The following is a 24,807-nucleotide window of genomic DNA, read 5'->3' as shown; positions in this document are numbered from 1 at the left end:
CCGTTTTTGTTCCTTTTGACAAAATAAGGAACAGAAATCTAATCCTTCCCCCAAGGAATCTGTTTCCAATTGGAAGCCTTCCTCAAATTGGAAAAAGTCCAAGCCATTTAAGAGATCAAAGCCAGCCCCCAAGTCCGCATGAAGGTGCGACCCTCATTCAAGCTCAGCTGGTGGGGGTAGATTAAGATTTTTCAAAGATGTTTGGATCAATTTGGTCCAAAATCAATGGATTCAGAGTATTGTCTCTCAGGGGTACAGAATAGGATTCAGAGTAAGACCGCCTGTGAGAATATTTTTTCTCACACATTCCAGCAAACCCAGTAAAGGCTCAGTCTTTCCTGAAGTGTGTTTCAGACCTGGAGTTATCAGGGGTAATAATGCAAGTTCCGTTTCAGGAACAGGGTCTGGGGTTTTATTCAACTTTCAAAATGTTGACTATAAGGACTATTCTGCCTTTTGTTCAGCAAGGGCATTATATGTCCACAATTGACTTACAGGATGCATATCTTCATATTCCGATTCATTCAGATCACTATCAGTTCCTGAAATTCTCTTTTCTAGACAAGCATTACCAATTTGTTGCTCTTACTTTTGGCCTAGCGACAGCTCAAAGAATCTTTTCAAAGGTTCTCGGTGCCCTACTCTCTGTAATCAGAGAGCGGGGTATTGCGGTATTTCCTTATTTGGACGATATCTTGGTACTTGCTCAGTCTTTACGTTCTGCAGAATCTCACACGAAGTGTTGTTTCTTCAAAGACATGGTTGGAGGATCAATTTACCAAAAAGTTTTGTGATTCCTCAGACAAGGGTAACCTTTTTAGGTTTACAGATAGATTCAGTGTCCATGACTCTGTCCCTAACAGACAAGAGACAATTAAAATTGGTTTCAGCTTGTCGGAACCTTCAGTCTCAATCATTCCCTTCAGTGGCTATGTGCATGGAAGTTTTAAGTCTCATGTCTGCAGCATCGGACGCAATCCCCTTTGCTCGTTTTCATATGAGACCTCTCCAGCTTTGTATGCTGAACCAATGGTGCAGGGATTATACAAGGATATCACAACTAATATCCTTAAATCGCAATGTTTGACTCTCTCTGACTTGGTGGTTGGATCACCATCGTATGATTCTCGTTCGTCCAACCTGGACTGTAATCACAACAGATGCAAGTCTTTAAGGTTGGGGGGCTGTTTGGGGATCTCTGACAGCACAAGGGGTTTGGATATCTCAAGAGGCGAGATTACCAATAAATATTTTGTAACTCTGTGCGATTCTCAGGGCTCTTCAGTTTTGGCCTCTGTTGAAGAGAGAACCGTTCATTTATTTTCAGACAGACAATATCACAACTGTGGCTTATGTCAATCATCAGGGTGGGACTCACAGTCCTCAAGCTATGAAAGAAGTATCTCAGATACTTGTTTGGGCGGAATCCAGCTCCTGTCTATTTTCTGTGGTTCATATCCCAGGTATAGACAATTGGGAAGCGGATTACCTCAGTCGTCAGACGTTACATCCAGGGGAATGGTCTCTCCACCCAGAGGTATTTTCTCAAGTTGTTCAGATGTGGGGTCTTCCAGAAATAGATCTGATGGCATCTCATCTAAACAAGAAACTTCCCAGGTACCTGTCCAGGTCCAGGGATCCAGGTCCAGGCGGAAGCAGTGGATGCGTTGACACTTCCTTGGTGTTATCATCCTGCTTATATTTTCCCGCCTCTAGTTCTTCTGCCAGGAGTGACCTCCAAAATCATCATGGAGCAATCGTTTGTGCTGCTGGTGGCTCCAGAATGGCCTCACAGGTTTTGGTATGCAGATCTTGTCCGGATGTCCAGTTGCCAACCTTGTCCACTTCCATTAAGGCCAGACCTTCAATCTCAAGGTCCGTTTTTCCATCAGGATCTCAAATCATTAAATTTGAAGGTATGGAAATTGAACGCTTAGTGCTTAGTCATAGAGGTTTTTCTGACTCTGTGATTAATACTATGTTACAAGTTCGTAAATCTGTTTCTAGAAAGATTTATTATCGAGTTTGGAAGACTTATATTTCATGGTGTTCTTCTCATAAATTTTCTTGGCATTCTTTTAGAATTCCTAGAATTTTACAGTTTTTTTAGGATGGTTTAGATAAAGGTTTGTCTGCAAGTTCCTTGAAAGGACAAATCTCGGCTCTTTCTGTTTTATTCCACAGGAAAATTGCTAAGCTTCCTGATGTTCATTGTTTTGTACAGGCTTTGGTTCTTATCAAGCCTGTCATTAAATCAATCTCTCCTCCTTGGAGTCTTAATTTGGTTTTGAAGGCTTTACAGGCTCCTCCATTTGAGCCTATGCATTCTTTGGACATTAAACTACTTTCTTGGAAATTGCTGTTCCTTTTGGCCATCTCTTCTGCTAGAAGAGTTTCAGAATTATCTGCTCTCTCTTGAGAGTCTCCTTTTCTCATTTTTCATCAGGATAAGGCAGTTTTGCGGATTTCATTTAAATTCTTACCTAAGGTTGTGAATTCTAACAACATTAATAGAGAAATTGTTGTCCCTTCTTTGTGTCCTAATCCTAAGAATTATTTGGAGAGATCTTTACATTCTTTGGATGTGGTGAGAGCTCTGAAATATTATGTTGAAGCTACTAAAATTTTCAGGAAGACTTCCAGTCTATTTGTTAGCTTTTCTGGTTCCAGGAAAGGTCAGAAGGTTTCTGCCGTTTCCTTGGCTTCGTGGTTAAAGCTTTTGATTCATCAAGCTTATTTGGAGTCGGGTCAAGCCCCGTCTCAGAGAATTACAGCTCATTCTACTAGATCAGTCTCCACTTCCTGGGCTTTTGATCAGATTTGCAAAGCTGCAACTTGGTCTTCTTTGCATACATTTACTAAATTCTATCATTTTGATGTATTTGCTTCTTCTGAAGCAGTTTTTGGTAGAAAAGTTCTTCAGGCAGCTGTTTCAGTTTGATTCTTCTGCTTCTAATTTAAGGTTTTTCTTTTCAATTATGAGACTAAATTTATGATTTGGGTTGTGGATTAATTTTTTTCAGCGGAAAATGGCTGTTTTTATTTTTATCCCTCCCTCTCTAGTGACTCTTGCGTGGAGTTCCACTTCTTGGGTATTGCTATCCCATGCGTCACTAGCTCATGGACTCTTGATATGATAATGATAAATTAATTTATTTCATATTGGCAAGAGTCCATGAGACCCACCCTTTTTTTGGTGGTTATGATTTTTTTGTATAAAGCACAATTATTCTAAATTCCTTTGTTAATGCTTTTTACTCCTTTCTTATCACCCCACTACTTGGCTATTCGTTAAACTGAATTGTGGGTGTGGTGAGGGGTGTATTTATAGGTATTTTGAGGTTTGGGAAACTTTGCCCCTCCTGGTAGGATTGTATATGCCATACGTCACTAGCTCATGGACTCTTGCCAATATGAAAGAAATGAATTTATCAGGTAAGTTCTTACATAAATTATGTTTTTCAGTGTTAAATTACAGAACAATAAATATTTAAAGTACATTCCAAAGTCTATTTGCTACACCTAAACAGTTAAAGGGATAGGAAAGGCAAAATTAAACTTGCATGATTCAGATAGAACATGTCATTTTAAGAAACTTTTAAATTCACTTCTATTATCAAATGTTTTTTGTTCTCTTGGTATCTCTTGTTGAAAAAGAAAAAGCACATATTCTACACTAGTGGGAGCTAGCTGGCTACTCTTGTGAGTGGCTAACTAGATGTGTTCAGCTAGCTGCCAGTAGTGCAACGCTGTTCCTTTAGCAAATGATAACATGAGAATGAAGCAAATTTCATAATAGAAATAAAGTTGAAACTTGTTTAAAATTGTATGTTCTATCTGAATCATAAAAGAAAATGTTGGTGTTTTTTGTCCCTTTAATGGAGAAATACATTTCCTTCCATAAGGCAGGGCGAGTCCACGACTTTATTCCTCACTGCTGGGAAATACAACACCTGGTCACCAGGAGGAGACAAAGACACACCAGCCAAAGGCTTAAACTGTTTTAAAGTCTAAGAAGGGAGACAAGCCTACTAATACTCATAGCGCTATTAGCCCCTCCAAACCGTCTGCCTCTCAGGAATCTGGGTCCCAAAAGATTACTACCTTTTCTACACTACCCACTCCATGTGCAGTTCCTCGCAGCTCAACTAATCCTCCATCGGGAGGGTGCTTTTTTCCTGCGGACTTTACTGCGCAGTTACAATCAGCGGTTTCTGCGTCCCTGAGTGGCTTACCTCGCTCTGGCAAACACAAGAGAAAGGTTAAACATAGTTCTAATGACCTAGAGTCATCTAAATATTTGTCGGATTTAGTACTATGTCTCAGCTATCCAAGGATAAGTTAACCTCTGTAGCTTCAAAGGGTGAACTTTCTGAGTCGGAGATTTCAGTTTCTAAACCTCCTTTAGCCGAGGAACCCTTCTTTAGATTTAAAATTGAGCATCTGCGTTTTTGTATTAAAGGAGGTTTTGTCTACGCTAGAGGTTCCAGAAGCTACACTCCCTGAGGAACTTAAGATCCCTAAATTAGACAGGGTTTATGAAGACAGGAAGGTCCCCCTGACTTTTCCTGTGCCAGTTAAGATGGCGAACATTATTAGTAACTTCTTTTTCCTCCTCGTCTACTTTTAAAAAATTATTCCCGATCCCTGACTTTCAATTAGATTTGTGGGGCTGTACCCCTAAGGTTGATGCGCTATTTCTACGCTGGCTAAGCATACTACTATCCCTCTAAAGGATAGTTCTTCTTTTAGAGAGCCTATAGATATGAAAATAGAAACCTTTCTGAGGAAGATTTTTCAACATACATTGTTTTTATTTTAACCGGCGGAAGCTGTAGCCACGGTTGCTGGAGCAGCTACCTACTGGTGCGACACTCTGTCGGAGCTCATTGAGGTGGAGACTACCCTCTAGGATATTCAGGGGAGAAATAAGGCTCTGAGAATTGCTAACTCCTTCATCTGTGACGCAAATATGCAGATTATTGGCATAAATGCAAAGGCTTCTGGCTTTGCGGTCCTAGCCCGCCGGGCTCTCTGGTTAAAACCTTGGTCTGCGGATATGACTTCTAAATCCAGACTCCTTTCTTTAACTTTCAAGGGGAAGATTTTATTCGGTCCAGGGCTGGACTCCTTTATTTCTACGGTTACGTACCTTCCTACCGCAGGATAAGAAAAATTGGCCTAAGGGATGGCAAATGTCTAATTTTTGTTCTGACAAATCACAACAGCAATCCTCATTCAACTCCGAGCAGCCCAAGAGTACTTGGAAGCCGGCTCCCACGGCTCAGTCCTGGAATAATTCCAAACAGACTAAGAAATCCACCAAGAACAAATCGGCATGAAGGGGCGGCCCCTGATCTGGGATCAGATCGAGTAGGGGCAGACTGTCTATTTTTTCAGACACTTGGTTCCAGGATGTACAGGATCCTTGGGTCTTGGAGGTTGTATCTCAAGGATACAGGATAGGATTCAGGTCTCATCCATGCAGTGGCAGATTCCTACTCTCCAGTCTGTCTACAAGACCAGAAAAAAGGGCTGCCTTCTTAGGTTGCGTATGGGATCTCTCCTCTCTAGGAGTAATTGTCCCGGTACCTACAGCAGAAAGAGGTTTGTGGTTTTATTCAAACCTTTTCGTGGTTCCAAAGAAGGGGGGAACTTTTCATCCAATTTTGGACCTAAAGTGCCTATTTCAAGATGGAGACAATACGGTCAATCTTTTATCTAGTTTAGGAAGGACAGTTTATGACCACAATAGACCTGAAGGATGCATACCTTCACGTCCCGATATGCAGGAAACATTTTCAGTTCCTGAGGTTTGCCTTTCTGGACCAGCACTTCCAGTTCATAGCTTTTCCGTTTGGCCTAGCTACTGCTCCAAGGATATTTTTGAAGGTTTTGGGGGCTCTTCTAGCCGTTGCCAGAACACAAGGTATTGCAGTAGCACCTTACCTGGACGATATCTTGGTACAGGCACCATCTTTAACTTCTGCATGTCTTGCCCTCCAGGCCTTCTTGAGACCCTCAGTGGCTCAGTGTATTGAGGTGATCAGACTTATGGTGTCGTGTATGGACAGCATTCCTTTTGCCAGGTTCCATCTCAGACCCTTACAACTATGCATGCTGAAACAATGGAGCAGTGACCATTAAGATCTGTCTCAACAGATCGTGCTGGACAACCTGTCTGTCCCAAGGCACGTGCTTCTTGAGATGGTCCTGGGAGATTGTGACATACGGACGCAAGCCTTTCCAGCTGGGGAGCCGTTTGGGGTGCCAAGAAGACACAAGGTCTGTGGACTCAGGAGGAGCTTGGCCTCTTCTGGGTTCGTCCCAGTTTATCAGATTCCAATCAGACAAAATAACCTCGGTTGCCTACATCAACCATCAGGGGGGGACAAGAAGTTCCTTGGCGATGAGAGAAGTATCTCAGATACTAGAGTAAGCGGTGACTCACAGATGTACGCTGTCAGCTATCCACATTCTGGATGTGGACAACTGGGAAGCGGACTTCCTCAGCAGGCAATCCTTTCACCCAGGGGAATGGTCTCTCCGCTCCGAGGTGTTTGCAGAGATATACAGAGAGTAGGGTACTCCGGAGATATATCTCATGGCATCCCGTCTCAATACCAAGCTACCCAGGTATGGGTCGAGGTCAAGGTCAAGGGATCCTCAGGCGGAATTGATAGATGCCCTATTAGTATCATGGAGGTTCAGACTTTCATATATGTTTCCACCATTACCGCTTCTCCCTTGTGTGGTGGCTCGCATCATGCAGGAGCGAGCATCATTGATTCCGATTGCTCCATCGTGGCCGGGAAGGACGTGGTTTGCGAATCTGGTGGAGATGTCCTCATCTCCTCAGTGGAGGTTAACTTGTCGCAGAGATCTGCTGATACAGGGTCCCTTTGTTCATCAAAATCTAGATTCTCTGAGGCTGACTGTGTGGAGATTGAACGCTTAGACTTAGCCAAGAGAGGGTTCTCTGTGAGTGTTATCAACACTCTGGTTCAAGCTCGTAAGCCAGTTACTCGTCGTATCTACCATAAAGTGTGGAGGACTTACTTGTACTGGTGTGAAGAGCTTGGTTAAGGTTGCCAGAATTTTATCTTTTCTCCAGGATGGACTTGTTCTTAATGTTTTGCAGCAGGCTCCGTTTGAGCCTATGCATACTGTTGACATTAAATTGTTATCTTGTAAGGTTCGTTTTTTTCTGTCTATTGCCTCTGTGCGCAGAGTTTCTGAGATTTCTGCTTTACAATGTGACTCCCCTTATCTTGTTTTCCATGCTGATAAGGTGGTTTTACACACTAAACTAGGGTTCCTCCCTAAGGTGGTGTCGGACCGTAACAATAATCAAGAAATTGTTTTTCCTTCCTTGTGTCCTAATTCTTCTTCGCTTACTTCACAATCTGGATGTGGTTCATGCCTTGAAGTTCTATCTTCAGGCTACTAAGGAATTCAGACAATTTTCCTGCTTGTTTGTCATCTATACATGGAAGCGTAAGGGGCAGAAGGCTACTACGACTTCCCTATCTTTCTGGTTGAGGAGTGTCATCTGCTTAGCTTATGAGACAGCGGGGCGAAAGCCTCCTGAGAGGATAATGGCTAATTCCACTAGAGCAGTTGCTTCCTCCTGGGCTTTTAAGAACGAATGCCTCTATGGATCAGATTTGTAAGGCGGATACAGGGTCCTCCTTACACACTTTTTCTAAATTTTACAAGTTTGATGTGTTTACTTCGGCTGAAGCAGCTTTCGGGAGAAAAGTTTTACAGGCTGTGGTGCCCTAAGAATAGGGTCCGCCTCTCTTTTTTTTGTTCCCTCCTGTTATTCATTCAGTGTCCTCTGGATCTTGGGTATAGTTTTCCCAACAGTAAGGAATGAAGTTGTGGACTCTCCCTGCCTTTTGGAAGGAAAACATAATTTATGCTTACCAGATAAATTTCTTTCCTTCCTGGCAGAGAGAGTCCACGACCCCGCCCGCAATTTATTTTTTGATGGGTGGCTCCCTTTTTATATTATTTCTTCTGGCACCTTTATACCCTGGTGTTTCTACTACTTTTCCTTGTTCCCTCTGGGGGATAGGGGAAGTGGGAGGGATATTTAAGCCTTTGGCTGGGGTGTCTTTGTCCTTTCCTGGTGGCCAGGTGTTGTATTTCCCAACAGTAAGGAATGAAGTTGTGGACTCTCCCTGCAGGAAGGAAAGGAATTTATCTGGTAAGCATAAATTGTGTTTTTTTTAATGTATTGTTCCTTATATGGGCAGTAAAGTCAAAGTTACGGGGATAACTGTAAAAAGCTGACATGAAAATACCAGCTGCAAATTGAGGAAAAAAAAAAAAAAAAAAAAAAAAAAAAAAGCCCATCAGCAGTGCTGAGGTTATGCTTTGTCTTTGCTGTGATCTTATGAGATTTCACTGAAAACTTGTGAGCTTTCATAGTAAACTTATGATAAGAAAAAAAACATGACTGTGTCTGCTTATGCCAGATGCATGCTTCCTTGCAAGTCCTGGAACTAGCATCCTGATTGGCTGCTTAAAGTCCCTTTTACAATGGGGTGTGAATACTTATTTACATAGAGATGTTCAGGTGATATTTTCTAGTTGGCTTCTTACAGCTATGCTGCATCACTTTCAAGTGCTTCTACATTTGGGTATCATGTCCCATTAAGCTTTCATGATTCAGATAGAGCATGCAATTTTAAACAACTTTCCACGGGTGGCCCAATGACAAGCAGCATATGTGTAGCCACCAATCGGATGCTAGCTCCTAGCCGTGCACTGTTGCTCCTGAGCCTACCTGTAAATGTTTTTCAAGAAAGGATGCCAAAAGAATGAAGCAAATTAGATAACCGACGTAAATTGGAAACTTGATTAAAATGGTTTAATTATGACTTTACTGTTCCTTTAAAGATAGATGATAATTGAAACAGAAATGAGCTATTTTCTTTGTATTATTATTATACACTTGCTAATTTTAAAAATACATAAATGCAAAGACAAAATGCTTCACAGTGTATGTTTGTATATGACACTAGCTTAATACCTGCAAACACAGAGTTAATGTGAGCTCCAGATCAGCAATGCACTACTGAGAGCTAGCTGAGAAGGCATGTGTGTGTAGCCACCCTGTAGTGCATTGCTGCTCCTGAGCATATCTAGGTTTGCTTTTCAACAAAACACATTTTATGTTTACACCTAACACCCTAACATGAACCCCGAGTCTAAACACCCCTAATCTTACACTTATTAACCCCTAATCTGCCGCCCCTGACATTGTCGCCACCTACATTATATTTATTAACCCCTAATCTGCCACTCCGGACACCGCCGCCACCTACATTATACTTATTAACCCCTAATCTGCTGCCCCCAACATCGCCAACACCTACATTATATTTATTAACCCCTAATCTGCCGCCCTCAATGTCGCCGCAACCTACCTACACTTATTAACCCCTAATCTGCTGCCCCAACGTCGCTGCCACTTTATTAAATGTATTAACCTAAATCTATATTATCTGTATTAAATCTAAGTCTAACCCTAACTCCCCCTAACTTAAATATAATTTAAATGAATCTAAATAAAATTACTATCATTAACTACATTATTCCTATTTAAAGCTAAATACTTACTCATAAAATAAACCCTAAGATAGCTACAATATAACTAATAGTTACATTGTATCTAGCTTAGGGTTTATTTTGCAGGCAAGTTTGTATTTATTTTAACTAAGTAGAATAGTTACTAAATAGTTATTAAATATTTACTAACTACCTAGCTAAAATAAAGACAAATTTACCTGTAAAATAAAACCTAACCTATGTAACACTACACTACAATTAAATAAATTAACTAAATTAAATACAATTAAATAAATTAACTAAATTAAATACAATTAAATAAATTAAATTAGCTAAATCACAAAAAAGCAACACCACTAAATTACAGGAAAAACAAAACAAATTACAGATCTTTAAACTACTTACACCTAATCTAATAGCCCTATCAAAATAACCCCCCCCCCCCAAAATAAAAAAAACCCTAGCCTAAACTAAACTATCAATAGCCCTTAAAAGGGCCTTTTGCGGGGCATTGCCCCAAAGTAATCAGCTCTTTTACCTGTAAAAAAAAATACAAACAACCCCCCCAACAGTAAAACCCACAACTACTGACTTTAGAATGTGTTAATGGATCTTGGAGGTAGAGTGTGTACCGCTCACTTTTTGGCCTCCCAGGACAGACTCGTAATACCGGCGCTATGGAAGTCCCTAGAAAAAAGGGTTTACGTAAGTCGTTTTGCGGTAAGGCCAAAGAAATGTGTGGTGCCCCTAAACTTGCAAGACTCGTAATAGCAGCGGACGTAAAAAAGCAGCGTTAGGACTTGTTAACGCTGCTTTTTTACCTTAACGCACAGCTCGTAATCTAGCTGATAGTATCTTCTCCTGGCTGTTGCACTGTATATTCTTTTGCACATTTCAGATTTTAATCTATGTGGTGTAAATTAGCTGTGTTAACCCTATATGAGGATACCTATCATTGGCTCCCTCAGCCAGACTCTCGGCCAGATTACGAGTTATGCGGTGCTAACGAGCAGTTTTTTCTCACCGCTCACCTACAGTGCTGGTATTACGTTTTTTTACAAACCCGGCAAGATGTGAGCGTTGAGCAAAATTGAGCTCCTTACCGCACTTCAATACCAGCGCTGCTTAAGTCAGCGGTGAGCTGGTCGTACATGCTCGTGCACAATTTCCCCATAGGAATCAACGGGGAGAGCCGGCTGAGAAAAAGTCTAACACCTGCAAAAAAGCAGCGTAAAACTCAGTAATGCAGCCCCATTGATTCCTATTGAGTAAATAAAATTTATGTTTACACCTAACACGAACCCCGAGTCTAAACACCCCTAATCTTACACTTATTAACCCCTAATCTGCCGCCCCCGACATCGTCACCACCTACATTATATTTTTTAACCCCTAATCCGGACATCGCTGACACTATAATAAACATATTAACCCCTAAACCGCTGCACTCCCGCCTCGCAAACATTAGTTAAATATTATTAACCCCTAATCTGCCGTCCCTAACATCGCATCAGATTAGGGGTTAATAAAAATAATGTAGGTGTCGGCGATGTTGGGGCAGCAGATTAGGGGTTAATAAGTATAATGTAGGTGGCGGCGATGTCTGGAGCGGCAGATTAGGGGTTAATAATATTTAACTAGTGTTTGTGAGGCGGTAGTGCGGCGGTTTAGGGGTTAATATGTTTATTATAGTGGCGGCGATGTCTGGAGCGGCAGATTAGGGGTTAAAAAATTTATTTTAGTGTTTGCGATGCGGGAGGGCCTCGGTTTAGGGGTTAATAGGTAGTTTATGGGTGTTAGTGTACTTTTTAGCACTTTAGTTATGAGTTTTATGCTACAGCGTTGTACCATAAAACTCTTAACTACTGACTTTAAAATGCGTTACGGATCTTGGAGGTAGAGGGTGTACCGCTCACTTTTTGGCCTCCCAGGACAGACTCGTAATACCGGCGCTATAAAAGTCCCATAGAAAAAAGACTTTACGAAGTTTACGTAAGTCATTATGCGGTAAGGCCAAAGAAGTGTGCGGTGCCTCTAAACCTGCAAGACTTGTAATAGCATCGGGCGTCAAAAAGCAGCGTTAGGACCTCTTAACGCTGCTTTTTTACCTTAACACGCAACTCGTAATCTAGCTGATAGTATCTTCTCCTGGCTGTTGCACTTTATATTCTTTTGCACATTTCAGATCTTAATCTATGTGGCGTAAATTAGCTGTGTTAACCCTATATGAGGATACTTATCATTGGCTCCCTCAGACAGACTCTGACATTTGCCATATCTACAACTGTTACTAGAGGTAGAAGCAAGACATTTTATATATATACTGTATGTGTGTGTGTATATATATATATATATATATATATATATATATATACTGTATGTGTGTGTGTATATATATATATATATATATATATACTGTATGTGTGTGTGTATATATATATATATATATATATACTGTATGTGTGTGTGTATATATATATATATATATATATATATATATATTTGCAACAGGGTCCAAGTGCTGGGGGGGCCCATAGCAGCCAGTCTATACATAAGCTTGTGCAGAGTGTGCACAATCCTAATGCAGGAAAGCCTTTTATTAGTGCAGGATGCAGATCTGTCAGTCCATTCATTCATCCCCAAATCATTATACAGAGCAGCATGTATATCATTGCTATTACTTACTACTGAGTATATATATATATATATATATATATATATATATATACAGTATCCCACAAAAGTGAGTACAACCTTCACATTTTTGTAAATATTTTATTATATCTTTTCATGTGACAACACTGAATAAATGACACTTTGCTACAATGTAAAGTAGTGAGTGTACAGCATGTATAACAGTGTAAATTTGCTGTTCCCTCAAAATAACTCAACACACAGCCATTAATGTCTAAACCATTGGCAACAAAAGTGAGTACACCCAAAATTGGGCCCAATTAGCCATTTTCCCTCCCCGGTGTCTTGTGACTCGTTAGTGTTACAAGGTCTCAGGTGTGAATGGGGAGCAGGTGTTTTAAATTTGGTGTCATCGCTCTCACACTCTCTCATACTGGTCACTGGAAACAAAAAACTCTCTTAGGATCTGAGAAAAATAATTGTTGCTCTACATAAAGATGGCCTAGGCTATAAGAAGATTGCCAAGACCATGAAACTGAGCTGCAGCACGGTGGGCAAGACCATACAGTGGTTTCACAGGACAGGTTCCACTCAGAATAGGCCTCGCCATGGTCGACCAAAGAAGTTGAGTGCACATGCTCATCGTCATACCCAGAGGTTGTCTTTGGGAACTAGACGTATGAGTGCTGCCAGCATTGCTGCAGAGGTTGAAGGGGTGGGGGGTCAGCCTCTCAGTGCTCAGACCATACGCCACACACTGAATCAAATTGGACTGCATGGCTGTCGTCCCAAAAGGAAGGGATGCACAAGAAAGCCCGCAAACAGTTTGCTGAAGACAAACAGACTAAGGACATGGATTACTGGAACCATGTCCTGTGGTCCGATGGGACCAAGATAAACTTATTTGGTTCAGATGGTGTCAAGCGTGTGTGGCGGCAACCAGGTGAGGAGTACAAAGACATGTGTGTCTTGCCTACAGTCAAGCATGGTGGTGAGAGTGTCATGGTCTGGACCTGCATGAGTGCTGCCGGCACTGGGGAGCTACAGTTCATTGAGGGAACCATGAATGCCAACATGTGACATACTGAAGCAGAGCACGATCCCCTCCCTTCGGAGACTGGGCCACAGGGCAGTATTCCAACATTATAACGACACCAAACACACCTCCAAGACAACCACTGCCTTGCTAAAGAAGCTGAGGGTAAAGGTGATGGATTGGCCAAGCATGTCTCCAGACCTAAACCCTATTGAGCATCTGTGGGGCATCCTCAAACGAAAGGTGGGGGAGCGCAAGGTCTTTAACATCCACCAGCTCCGTGATGTCGTCATGGAGGAGTGGAAGAGGACTCCAGTGGCAACCTGTGAAGCTCTGGTGAACTCCATGCCCAAGAGGGTTAAGGCAGTGCTGGAAAATAATGGTGCCCACACAAAATATTGACACTTTGGGCCCAATTTGGACATTTCCACTTAGGGGTATACTCACTTCTGTTGCCAGCGGTTTAGAATTTAATGGCTGTGTGTTGAGTTATTTTGAGGGGACAGCAAATTTACACTGTTACACTGACTGTACACTCACTACTTTACATTGTAGCAAAGTGTTATTTCTTCAGTGTTGTCACATGAAAAGATATAATAAAATATTTACAAAAATGTGAGGGGTGTACTCACTTTTGTGGGATACTGTATATGTGTGTACACACATATATATATATATATATATATATATATATATATATATATACTGTATATATATATATATATATATATATATATATATACATATACAGGCAAACATTGGTTTATTGCGCTTCGCAGATATTGTTCTTTTTACAAACTGAAGGTTTATGCAAACCTGTATCAAGCAAGTCTATCATAGTCATTCTTCTAAGATATAAACACAAATTAGTGTGACTCACTTTATTGCTACATTCATTTTATTGCGGTGATCTGGAACCAAACTCGCGATATCTCAGAGGTACGCCTGTATGTATATATATATATATATATATATATATATAATTCATATTTCTCTGAGATCAGCTCCTTTTTAAAGCCCCTGGAACCAGTCTACCAGTTATCATTTGTGCACGGACATGGTGCATTATCAACCTATCAGAATCCCTTTATGCTTTGCGATTACCTTCAGGTACATATAACAATTACTGACCTCAGAGTTAAATAACTGTAAATGAAAACTTTTATTTATTTGTTTGATAATAAATAAATACAGCTGTATACATTTAAATTATTAGGTGTTGGCTAAATTGCTCCATTTATTTACAGTTTCATCAATTTATCAACAAGTATTTATTTTTATATCTCTCACTTTTCTCTCTAGGTTACTAATAAGTTCATGTGTTTCTATAGATTCTTGTTTACAGAACAGTTCAGTCCTTTGTGTTGATCCGTTCTGCTTTTCTAGGGGCACAAATCTCCCTTCAGTATAGAAATGATATAATGTGCAGTGAAGCCTGACCGCAGAAGTGTCAGTTCTATAGCATTTAGCATCTGCAACAGTAGATTGAAGCCTGCGCTGCCTGAAAATATCTACAGTAGCATCAGTGAGTCCTTCACACAAACTTAAAACTAGAAATTACATTTTTACAGTGAATTGTTAATGATCAGTGTATTAATTTTCTAAGGAAATAAATTGTAAGCTCTCCTGTGCTTGAGCTATTTTTTTTCTTCTTCAGGCCAAGCATTTTGAATAATACCTGTAATTTACAGAAATACCATAATATGGTAAATTGCTTTAATGTATTTTTGTAAGTGTGAACTATGTTTATGTATCTATGCTCTGTCTGTGTTTACAATGAATAGTGTGTTTAGATACCTAATATTTGTAATGCGGCAACTAATTCTCCAGTGCTCTAATATATTTTAACTGTAAATACTACTAAGACTTGCAAAACCTGGTGCAATACACATGCTTAAAGGGACATTAACAAATAAATAAATGTCATGCCAACCCCCACTCCCCCCCCGCCACCTCTGATTTTAGGTGCTGCCATCTTAGAACCTAGGTTTCACTGCAGGTACGTGAAGGAGAGTTGCTGAACATGTGGTAGCACATCAGCACTGATATACAGCAAAGCTACAATTCAACATGGTGCCACCCATGACTAGTGGGAGGTGGGGAATAACCGCAGTACTATGCTTATACAATGCACTTAGTGTTTAATTGGGGTTGCCACCTTGTGCCATGTTTTCCTGGACACTTGTGAGTTACACATGCTGCAGGGTAAGCAGGGAGGAACATGTATTTCTTTCATGTAATTAGCAAGAGTCCATGAGCTAGTGACGTATGGGATATACATTCCTACCAGGAGGGGCAAAGTTTCCCAAACCTTAAAATGCCTATAAATACACCCCTCACCACACCCACAATTCAGTTTTACAAACTTTGCCTCCGATGGAGGTGGTGAAGTAAGTTTGTGCTAGATTCTACGTTGATATGCGCTCCGCAGCAAGTTGGAGCCCGGTTTTCCTCTCAGCGTGCAGTGAATGTCAGAGGGATGTGAGGAGAGTATTGCCTATTTGAATGCAGTGATCTCCTTCTACGGGGTCTATTTCATAGGTTCTCTGTTATCGGTCGTAGAGATTCATCTCTTACCTCCCTTTTCAGATCGACGATATACTCTTATATATACCATTACCTCTACTGATTCTCGTTTCAGTACTGGTTTGGCTTTCTACAAACATGTAGATGAGTGTCCTGGGGTAAGTAAATCTTATTTTCTGTGACACTCTAAGCTATGGTTGGGCACTTTGTTTATAAAGTTCTAAATATATGTATTCAAACATTTATTTGCCTTGACTCAGAATGTTCAACGTTCCTTATTTTCAGACAGTCAGTTTCATATTTGGGATAAATGCATTTGTTTCAATCATTTTTTCTTACCTTAAAAAATTTGACTTTTTCCCTGTGGGCTGTTAGGCTTGCGGGGGCAGAAAATGCTTCATTTTATTGCGTCATTCTTGGCGCGGACTTTTTTGGTGCAAAATTTTTTTTCTGTTTCCGGCGTCATACGTGTCGCCGGAAGTTGCGTCATTTTTTGACGTTTTTTTGCGTCAAAAATGTCGGCGTTCCGGATGTGGCGTCATTTTTGGCGCCAAAAGCATTTAGGCGCCAAATAATGCTGGCGTCTTTTTTGGCGCTAAAAAATGTGGGCGTCACTTTTGTCTCCACATTATTTAAGTCACATTATTTATTGCTTCTGGTTGCTAGAAGCTTGTTCACTGGCATTTTTTTCCCATTCCTGAAACTGTCATTTAAGGAATTTGATCAATTTTGCTTTATATGTTGTTTTTTTCTTTTACATATTGCAAGATGTCTCAGATTCACACTGAGTCAGAAGATACTTCAGGAAAATCACTGCCCAGTGCTGGAGCTACCAAGCTAAGTGTATCTGCTATAAACTTTTGGTATCTGTTTCTCCAGCTGTTGTTTGTATTGCATGTCATGTCAAACTTATTAATGCAGATAAAATTTCCTTTAGTACTGTTACATTACCTGTTGCTGTTCCGTCAACATCTAATTTTCAGAGTGTTCCTGATAACATAAGAGATTTTATTTTTTAAATCCATTAAGGAGGCTATGTCTGTTATTTCTCCTTCTAGTATACATAAAAGTCTTTTAAAACTTCTCTTTTTTCAGATGAATTTTTAAATGAACATCATCATTCTGATACTAATAATGGTTCTTCTGGTTCAGAGGTTTCTGTCTCAGAGGTTGATGCTGATAAATCTTTGTATTTGTTCAAGATGGAATTTATTCGTTCTTTACTTAAAGAAGTATTATTTGCATTAGAAATAGAGGATTCTGGTCCTCTTGATACTAAATGTAAACGTTTAAATAAGGTTTTTAAATCTCCTGTAGTTATTCCAGAAGTGTTTTATCTCCCTGATGCTATTTCTGAAGTAATTTCCAGGGAATGGAATAATTTGGGTAATTTATTTACTCCTTCTAGACGTTTAAGCAATTATATCCTGTGCCATCTGACAGATTAGAGTTTTTTGGGACAAAAATCCCTAAGGTTATGGGGCTGTCTCTACTCCTGCTAATGTACTACTATTCCTACGGCAGATAGTACTTCATTTAAGGATCCTTTAGATAGGAAAATTGAATCCTTTCTAAGAAAAGCTTACTTATGTTCAGGTAATCTTCTTAGACCTGCTATATTTTTAGCGGATGTTGCTGCAGCTTCAACTTTTTGGTTAGAAGCTTTAGCGCAACAAGTAACAGATCATAATTTTATAGCATTATTATTATTCTATAACATGCTAATAATTTTATTGGTGATACCATCTTTTGATATCATTAGAGTTGATGTCAGGTATATGTCTCTAGCTATTTTAGCTAGAAAAGCTTTATGGATTAAACTTGGAATGCTGATATGTCTTCTAAGTCAACTTTGCTTTCCCTTTCTTTCCAGTGTAAATAATCATTTTCGTTCCTTTCCTCACAACAAGGAACAAAAGCCTGATCCTTCATCCTCAGGAGCGGTATCAGTTTGGAAACTATTTCCAGTTTGGAATATATCCAAGCCTTATAGAAACCTATAGCCAGCTCCTAAGTACCTATGAAGGTGCGGCCCTTATTCCAGCTCAGCTGGTATGGGGCAGATTACGTTTTCTTCAAAGAAATTTGGATCAATTCCGTTCTCAATCTCTGGTTTCAGAACATTGTTTCAGAAAGGTACAGAATTGGCTTCAAGTTAAGGCCTCCTGCTAAGAGATTTTTTTCTTTCCCGTGTCCCAGTTAACACAGCAAAGGCTCAGCATTTCTGAAATGTGTTTCAGATCTAGAGTTGGCTGGAGTATTTATGCCAGTTCCAGTTCTGGAACAGGGGCTGGGGTTTTATTTTATCTCTTCATTGTACCAAAGAAGGTCAATTCCTTCAGACCAGTTCCGGATCTATCATTATTGAATCGTTATGTTAGGATACCAACATTCAAGATGGTTACTGTAGGACTATCCTGCCTTTTGTTTAGCAAGGGCATTATATGTCTACAATAGATTTACAGGATGTGTATCTGCATATTCTGATTCATCCAGATCACTTTTAGTGTCTGAGATTCTCTTTTTAGACAAGCATTACCAGTTTTTTGGCTCTACCGTTTGGCCTAGCCTCAGTTCCAAGAATTTTTTTCAAAGGTTCTCGGTGCCCTTCTTTCTGTAATCAGAGAACAGGGTTTTGGTATTTCCTTATTTGGACGATATCTTGGTACTTGCTCAGTCTTCTCATTTTCGAAGAATCTCATACGAATCGACTTGTGTTGTTTCTTCAAGTTCATGGTTGGAGGATCAATTTACCAATCAATTCATTGATTCCTCAGACAAGGGTAACCTTTTTAGGTTTCTAGATAGATTCAGTGTCTATGACTCTGTCCTTGTCAGACAAGAGAAGTTTAACATTGATATCAGCTTGTCAAAACCTTCAGTCACAATCATTCCCTTTGGTAGCCTTATGCATGGAAATGTTGGGTCTTAGGACTGCCGCATCAGATGCGATCTCCTTTGCTCGTTTTCACATGCGACCTCTTCAGCTCTGTATGCTGAACCAATGGTGCAGGGATTACTCAAAGATATCTCAATTAATATCTTTAAACCGATTTTACGACACTCTCTGACATGGTGGACAGATCACCATCGTTTAGTTCAGGGGGCTTCTTGTTCTTCCGACCTGGACTATAATCTCAACAGATGCAAGTCTTACAGGTTGGGGAGCTGTGTGGGGGTATCTGACGGCACAAGGGGTTTGGGAATCTCAGGAGGTGAGATTTCCGATCAATATTTTGGAACTCCGTGCAATTTTCAGAGCTCTTCAGTCTTGGCCTCTTCTGAAGAGAGAGTTGTTCATTTGTTTTCAGATAGACAATGTCACAACTGTGGCATACATCAATCATCAAGGAGGGACTCACAGTCCTCTGGCTATGAAAGAAGTATCTCGAATTTTGGTTTGGGCGGAATCCAGCTCCTGTCTAATCTCTGCGGTTCATATCCCAGGTATGGACAATTGGAAAGCGGATTATCTCAGTCGCCAAACGTTGCATCCGGGCGAATGGTCTCTTCACCCAGAGGTATTTCTTCAGATTATTCAAATGTGGGAACTTCCAGAAATAGATCTGATGGCTTCTCATCTAAACAAGAAACTTCTCAGGTATCTGTCCAGATCCCGGGATCCTCAGGCGGAGGCAGTGGATGCATTATCACTTCCTTGGAAGTATCATCCTGCCTATATCTTTCCGCCTCTAGTTCTTCTTCCAAGAGTAATCTCCAAGATTCTGAAGGAATGCTCGTTTGTTCTGCTGGTAGCTCCGGCATGGCCTCACAGGTTTTGGTATGCGGATCTTGTCCGGATGGCCTCTTGCCAACCGTGGACTCTTCCGTTAAGACCAGACCTTCTGTCTCAAGGTCCTTTTTTCCATCAGGATCTGAAATCCTTAACTTTAAAGGTATGGAGATTGAACGCTTGATTCTTGGTCAAAGAGGTTTCTCTGACTCTGTGATTAATACTATGTTTCAGGCTCGTAAATCTGTATCCAGAGAGATATATTATAGAGTCTGGAAGACTTATATTTCTTGGTGTCTTTCTCATCATTTTTCTTGGCATTCTTTTAGAATACCGAGAATATTACAGTTTCTTCAGGATGGTTTAGATAAGGGTTTGTCCGCAAGTTCCTTGAAAGGACAAATCTCTGCTCTTTCTGTTCTTTTTCACAGAAAGATTGCTATTCTTCCTGATATTCATTGTTTTGTACAAGCTTTGGTTCGTATAAAGCCTGTCATTAAGTCAATTTCTCCTCCTTGGAGTTTGAATTTGGTTCTGGGGGCTCTTCAAGCTCCTCCATTTGAACCTATGCATTCATTGGACATTAAATTACTTTCTTGGAAAGTTTTGTTCCTTTTGGCCATCTCTTCTGCCAGAAGAGTTTCTGAATTATCTGCTCTTTCTTGTGAGTCTCCTTTTCTGATTTTTCATCAGGATAAGGCGGTGTTGCGAACTTCTTTTGAATTTTTACCTAAGTTGTGAATTCCAACAACATTAGTAGAGACATTGTGGTTCCTTCATTATGTCCTAATCCTAAGAATTCTAAGGAGAAATCGTTGCATTCTTTGGATATTGTTAGAGCTTTGAAATATTATGTTGAAGCTACTAAGTCTTTCCGAAAGACTTCTAGTTTATTTGTTATCTTTTCCGGTTCTAGAAAGGCCAGAAAACTTCTGCCATTTCTTTGGCATCTTGGTTGAAATCTTTAATTCATCTTGCCTATGTTGAGTCGGGTAAAACTCCGCCTCAGAGGATTACAGCTCATTCTACTAGGTCAGTTTCTACTTCCTGGGCGTTTAGGAATGAAGCTTCGGTTGATCAGATTTGCAAAGCGGCAACTTGGTCCTCTTTGCATACTTTTACCAAATTCTACCATTTTGATGTATTTTCTTCTTCTGAAGCAGTTTTTGGTAGAAAAGTACTTCAGGCAGCGGTTTCAGTTTGAATCTTCTGCTTATGTTTTTCATTAAACTTTATTTTGGGTGTGGATTATTTTCAGCAGGAATTGGCTGTCTTTATTTTATCCCTCCCTCTCTAGTGACTCTTGTGTGGAAAGATCCACATCTTGGGTAGTCATTATCCCATACGTCACTAGCTCATGGACTCTTGCTAATTACATGAAAGAAAACATAATTTATGTAAGAACTTACCTGATAAATTCATTTCTTTCATATTAGCAAGAGTCCATGAGGCCCGCCCTTTTTTGTGGTGGTTATGATTTTTTTGTATAAAGCACAATTATTCCAATTCCTTATTTTATATGCTTTCGCACTTTTTTCTTATCACCCCACTTCTTGGCTATTCGTTAAACTGAATTGTGGGTGTGGTGAGGGGTGTATTTATAGGCATTTTAAGGTTTGGGAAACTTTGCCCCTCCTGGTAGGAATGTATATCCCATACGTCACTAGCTCATGGACTCTTGCTAATATGAAAGAAATGAATTTATCAGGTAAGTTCTTACATAAATTATGTTTTTGCTATTGATCAGCACTATTCATGCGATGTCCAGAGGCATAATACATGTCCCGCCCTGCTTACCCTGTAGCATGCGTAACTCATAAGTGTCTAGGAAAACAGGCCGAGGTGGCAACCCTTAGTTTAATGTCCCTTTAATTAAATAATGAGAAGTGTGAAACTGCTTGTTTTATAACAAATTATCGGTCTGTTTTCGACAAAGAAACCCTCGGAGGTCCAGGTGCCCTTGCTTTAGTATTTCCCACAGATGATAAAATGGTGTTGTGCTATTAGATGCAACGTATATGAAATCTAAAGTTTGTATACTAATATGATTGTTTCAATAAAAAAGGTGATTTCAATCTCTATAATTATGTTACCTAGTCTGTAAGAATCACACACAGCTTGCTGCGCTACTATGGGACACATGTTTTATGCTGCTCTAGGCCCATTCAATTGTACCACCACCACTCCACACCCACCTCATCTCCATTGCCTTTTATCCTCTTTCCTCTTTATTTTATCTGACAACTGAGAAAGGCGACCAGAAAAAAGGAGAAAGGTTGTTGAATAAATAGATGGTGTCAAAAATGAGTTAAAGGTCCTCTGCTGTGTCATCATATTTTCTGCCCTAGGCCCAGAACACATTTGACCTTTAGAAGATTACAACAGTGTGTCTCATTCAGAGAAGAGGCTATACCGTTCACCATTGTATTGTTTACGGTTTATTTTAATGTCCTTGAAACAAATACTTCTAAATGCTTTGATTGTTACACAAAATAATTGTTATTGTTGTCTGTTCTGTTCATTAACAGATAGTATTGAAGCCAACATTGAATCAGCGTCTTCTAATGTAGAATCAGCCAATCGCCAATTGGCGAAAGCCAACCAGCACCAAGTAAGTTAGAGTTTGTCAGCAATGATGCTGTATATATATGTAACAAAGCACTTGGCTAAATATATTGTATGCTTACCTGTGTTACTATGGCTGTTTAGTTATCAAAAGGAACCTTTAACACCAATATTTATTTATTTATTTTATCAGTTTTAAAGTTATAGGCGCTCATTTATTAAAGGGACATAAACTCATTTCTTTAGCATTCAATAAAAAACAAACTTTTCAATTTGCTTCTATTATCAGATGTACTTTGTTCTCTTTGTATCCTTTGTTGAAAGCATACATGGGTAGGCTTATGAGCATGCACACATCTGAAAAAATATATGGTAGCCGTTTTGCAGTGGTGCTTTTAACTGTGTCATACATTTTTCTGCTACCATCTAGTGCTGAAAAGTATACTGCATTGTTAAAAATCATTGTTGCAAAACGACTGCCATCTTGCGTTGCAGATACCATAAACATTCCTGAGCCTGACAGTCTACCTAAGTATGCTCTTTAGCAAAGGATATTAAGAGAGCAAAGATAATATGATTTTAGGCATAAATGTGAACTTTAAAAAAAAAAAATGTGCGGACTGTGTAAATCATGAAATCAGCATTTAATGTTTAATGCCCCTTTAATAATTGTGGACTGACTGATTTCTAGACTTTAGATTATCATGTTAAATGGATAAAATCACTGTGAACTGCAAGATTTACTGTTAAAATCCATTCAGCCGAACGTCAATATTTTTGTTTAGTTTTTTTTTTTTTTTTCCATCTCCCATTTATTGTTTTCCTATAGGCAACTGAAATGGATATTTATTGCAGACTTAGCCAGATGACGCTAATAAGTGCTGGGGGGATTTGTGCGTCTAATCCAACATTTGCATCTTTTTTTTTTCTTACCTCAATTTATTCCTGTACGTTATGGTCTTCTGGTAATAACCACTTAAAGGGTCACTAAAGTCATAATTAAACTTTCATGATTTGGATAGAGCAGGCAATTTTAAGCAACTTTCTAATTTACTCATATTATCAATTTTTTTTCATTCTCTTGGTATCTTTATTTGTATGTAAGCTTACGAGCAGGCCCATTTTTGGTTTAGAACCTGGGTTGCACTTGCTTATTGGTGACTAAATGTAGCCACCAAACAGCAAGAGCTAGCCTGGGTTCTGAACCAAAAATGGGTCGGCTACTAAGCTTTAATTCCTACTTTCTTCTGCAAGATACGAAGAGTCCACGGATTCCATCCTTACTTGTGGGATATTAATCTCCTGCTGACAGGAAGTGGCAAAGAGCACCACAGCAGAGCTGTATATATAGCTCCTCCCTTCCCTCCACCTCCAGTCATTCTCTTTGCCTGTGTTAGTGATAGGAAGAATATTAATCAGGAAATTGTTGTTCCTTCATTATGTCCTAACCCTTCTTCTAAGAAGGTGCGTATGTTGCATAATTTGGATGTGGTCCGTGCCCTGAAGTTTTACTTGCAGGCGACTAAGGATTTCCGTCAATCATCCTCATTATTCATTGTTTTTTCTGGAAAGCGTAGGGGTCAGAAAGCTACGGCTACCTCTCTTTCTTTTTGGCTGAAGAGTATCATCCGTCTAGCGTATGAGACTGCTGGACAGCAGCCTCCTGAAAGAATTATGGCTCATTCCACCAGGACTGTGGCTTCCTCATGGGCATTTAAGAACGATGCTTCTGTTGAACAGATTTGTAAGGCTGCGACTTGGTCGTCTCTTCACACTTTTTCCAAATTTTCCAAATTTGATACCTTTGCTTCTTCTGAGGCTGGTTTTGGAAGAAAGGTTCTTCAAGCAGTGGTGCCTTCCGTTTAGGTCCCTGTTTTGTCCCTCCCTTTCATCTGTTTCCTGTAGCTTTGGTATTGTATCCCACAAGTAAGGATGAAATCCGTGGACTCTTCGTATCTTGTAGAAGAAAAGGAAATTTATGCTTACCTGATAAATTGATTTTTTTCTACGATAAGACGAGTCCACGGCCCACCCTGTTATTTTTAGATAGGTATAGTTTTTATTTTTAGTTAAACTTCAGTCACCTCTGCACCTTTGGCTTTTCCTTTCTCTTCCTAACTTCGGTCGAATGACTGGAGGTGGAGGGAAGGGAGGAGCTATATATACAGCTGTGCTGTTGTGCTCTTTGCCACTTCCTGTCAGCAGGAGGTTAATATCCGACAAATAAGGATGAAATCCGTGGACTCGTCGTATCGTAGAAGAAATCAATTTATCAGGTAAGCATAAATTTCCTTTTTTCAAATAAAGATATCAAGAGAACAAATAAAAATTGATAATAGGAGTAACTTAGAAAGTTGCTTAAAATTGCATGCTCTATCTGAATTATGAAAGATTTTTTGGGGTTTCATGCCTTTAATTTTGGCACGTGTATTACTTATGGAAAAGCATTTCTCACTTTTTGTTTTTATATGTAAATCTGCATATTTGTTGTTTTTACTCTTTTCTAATATTCTGAAACAATGATTAAAGGGACATTAAAGTACCATTTTTTTGCATAGTATACATCAGTAATAAAATGCTTTATTGCAAAAATATCTGCATTAAATGTCTTAAAACTAGCGAAACTTTCATTTTGTTGGCAGAAATGTGCAATTCCAAAGTAGTCCAGGTACACACCACTTCCACAGCGTTGAGTTTGTTTACCTGGTGTCCTATGTCGTGGCCAGTCAATAGC

General features: G+C 39.8%; 1 protein-coding gene across 3 annotated transcripts in view; it reads left to right on the top strand.

The window, feature by feature from the left end:
- TSNARE1 (t-SNARE domain containing 1) overlaps positions 1–24,807 on the top strand; it is a 1,244,582-nt gene that overhangs the window by 1,174,243 nt on the left and 45,532 nt on the right. For all 3 annotated transcript variants that reach the window (XM_053715403.1, XM_053715402.1, XM_053715404.1), the window contains one exon: positions 22,037–22,119. In XM_053715403.1, the coding sequence (XP_053571378.1) occupies positions 22,037–22,119 (83 nt within the window). The remainder of the gene's footprint in view (positions 1–22,036; positions 22,120–24,807) is intronic.

This window comes from Bombina bombina, chromosome 5, assembly GCF_027579735.1.
Source record: "Bombina bombina isolate aBomBom1 chromosome 5, aBomBom1.pri, whole genome shotgun sequence".
Classification (NCBI taxonomy): domain Eukaryota; kingdom Metazoa; phylum Chordata; class Amphibia; order Anura; family Bombinatoridae; genus Bombina; species Bombina bombina.
This window is presented reverse-complemented; position numbering and strand designations above follow the sequence as displayed.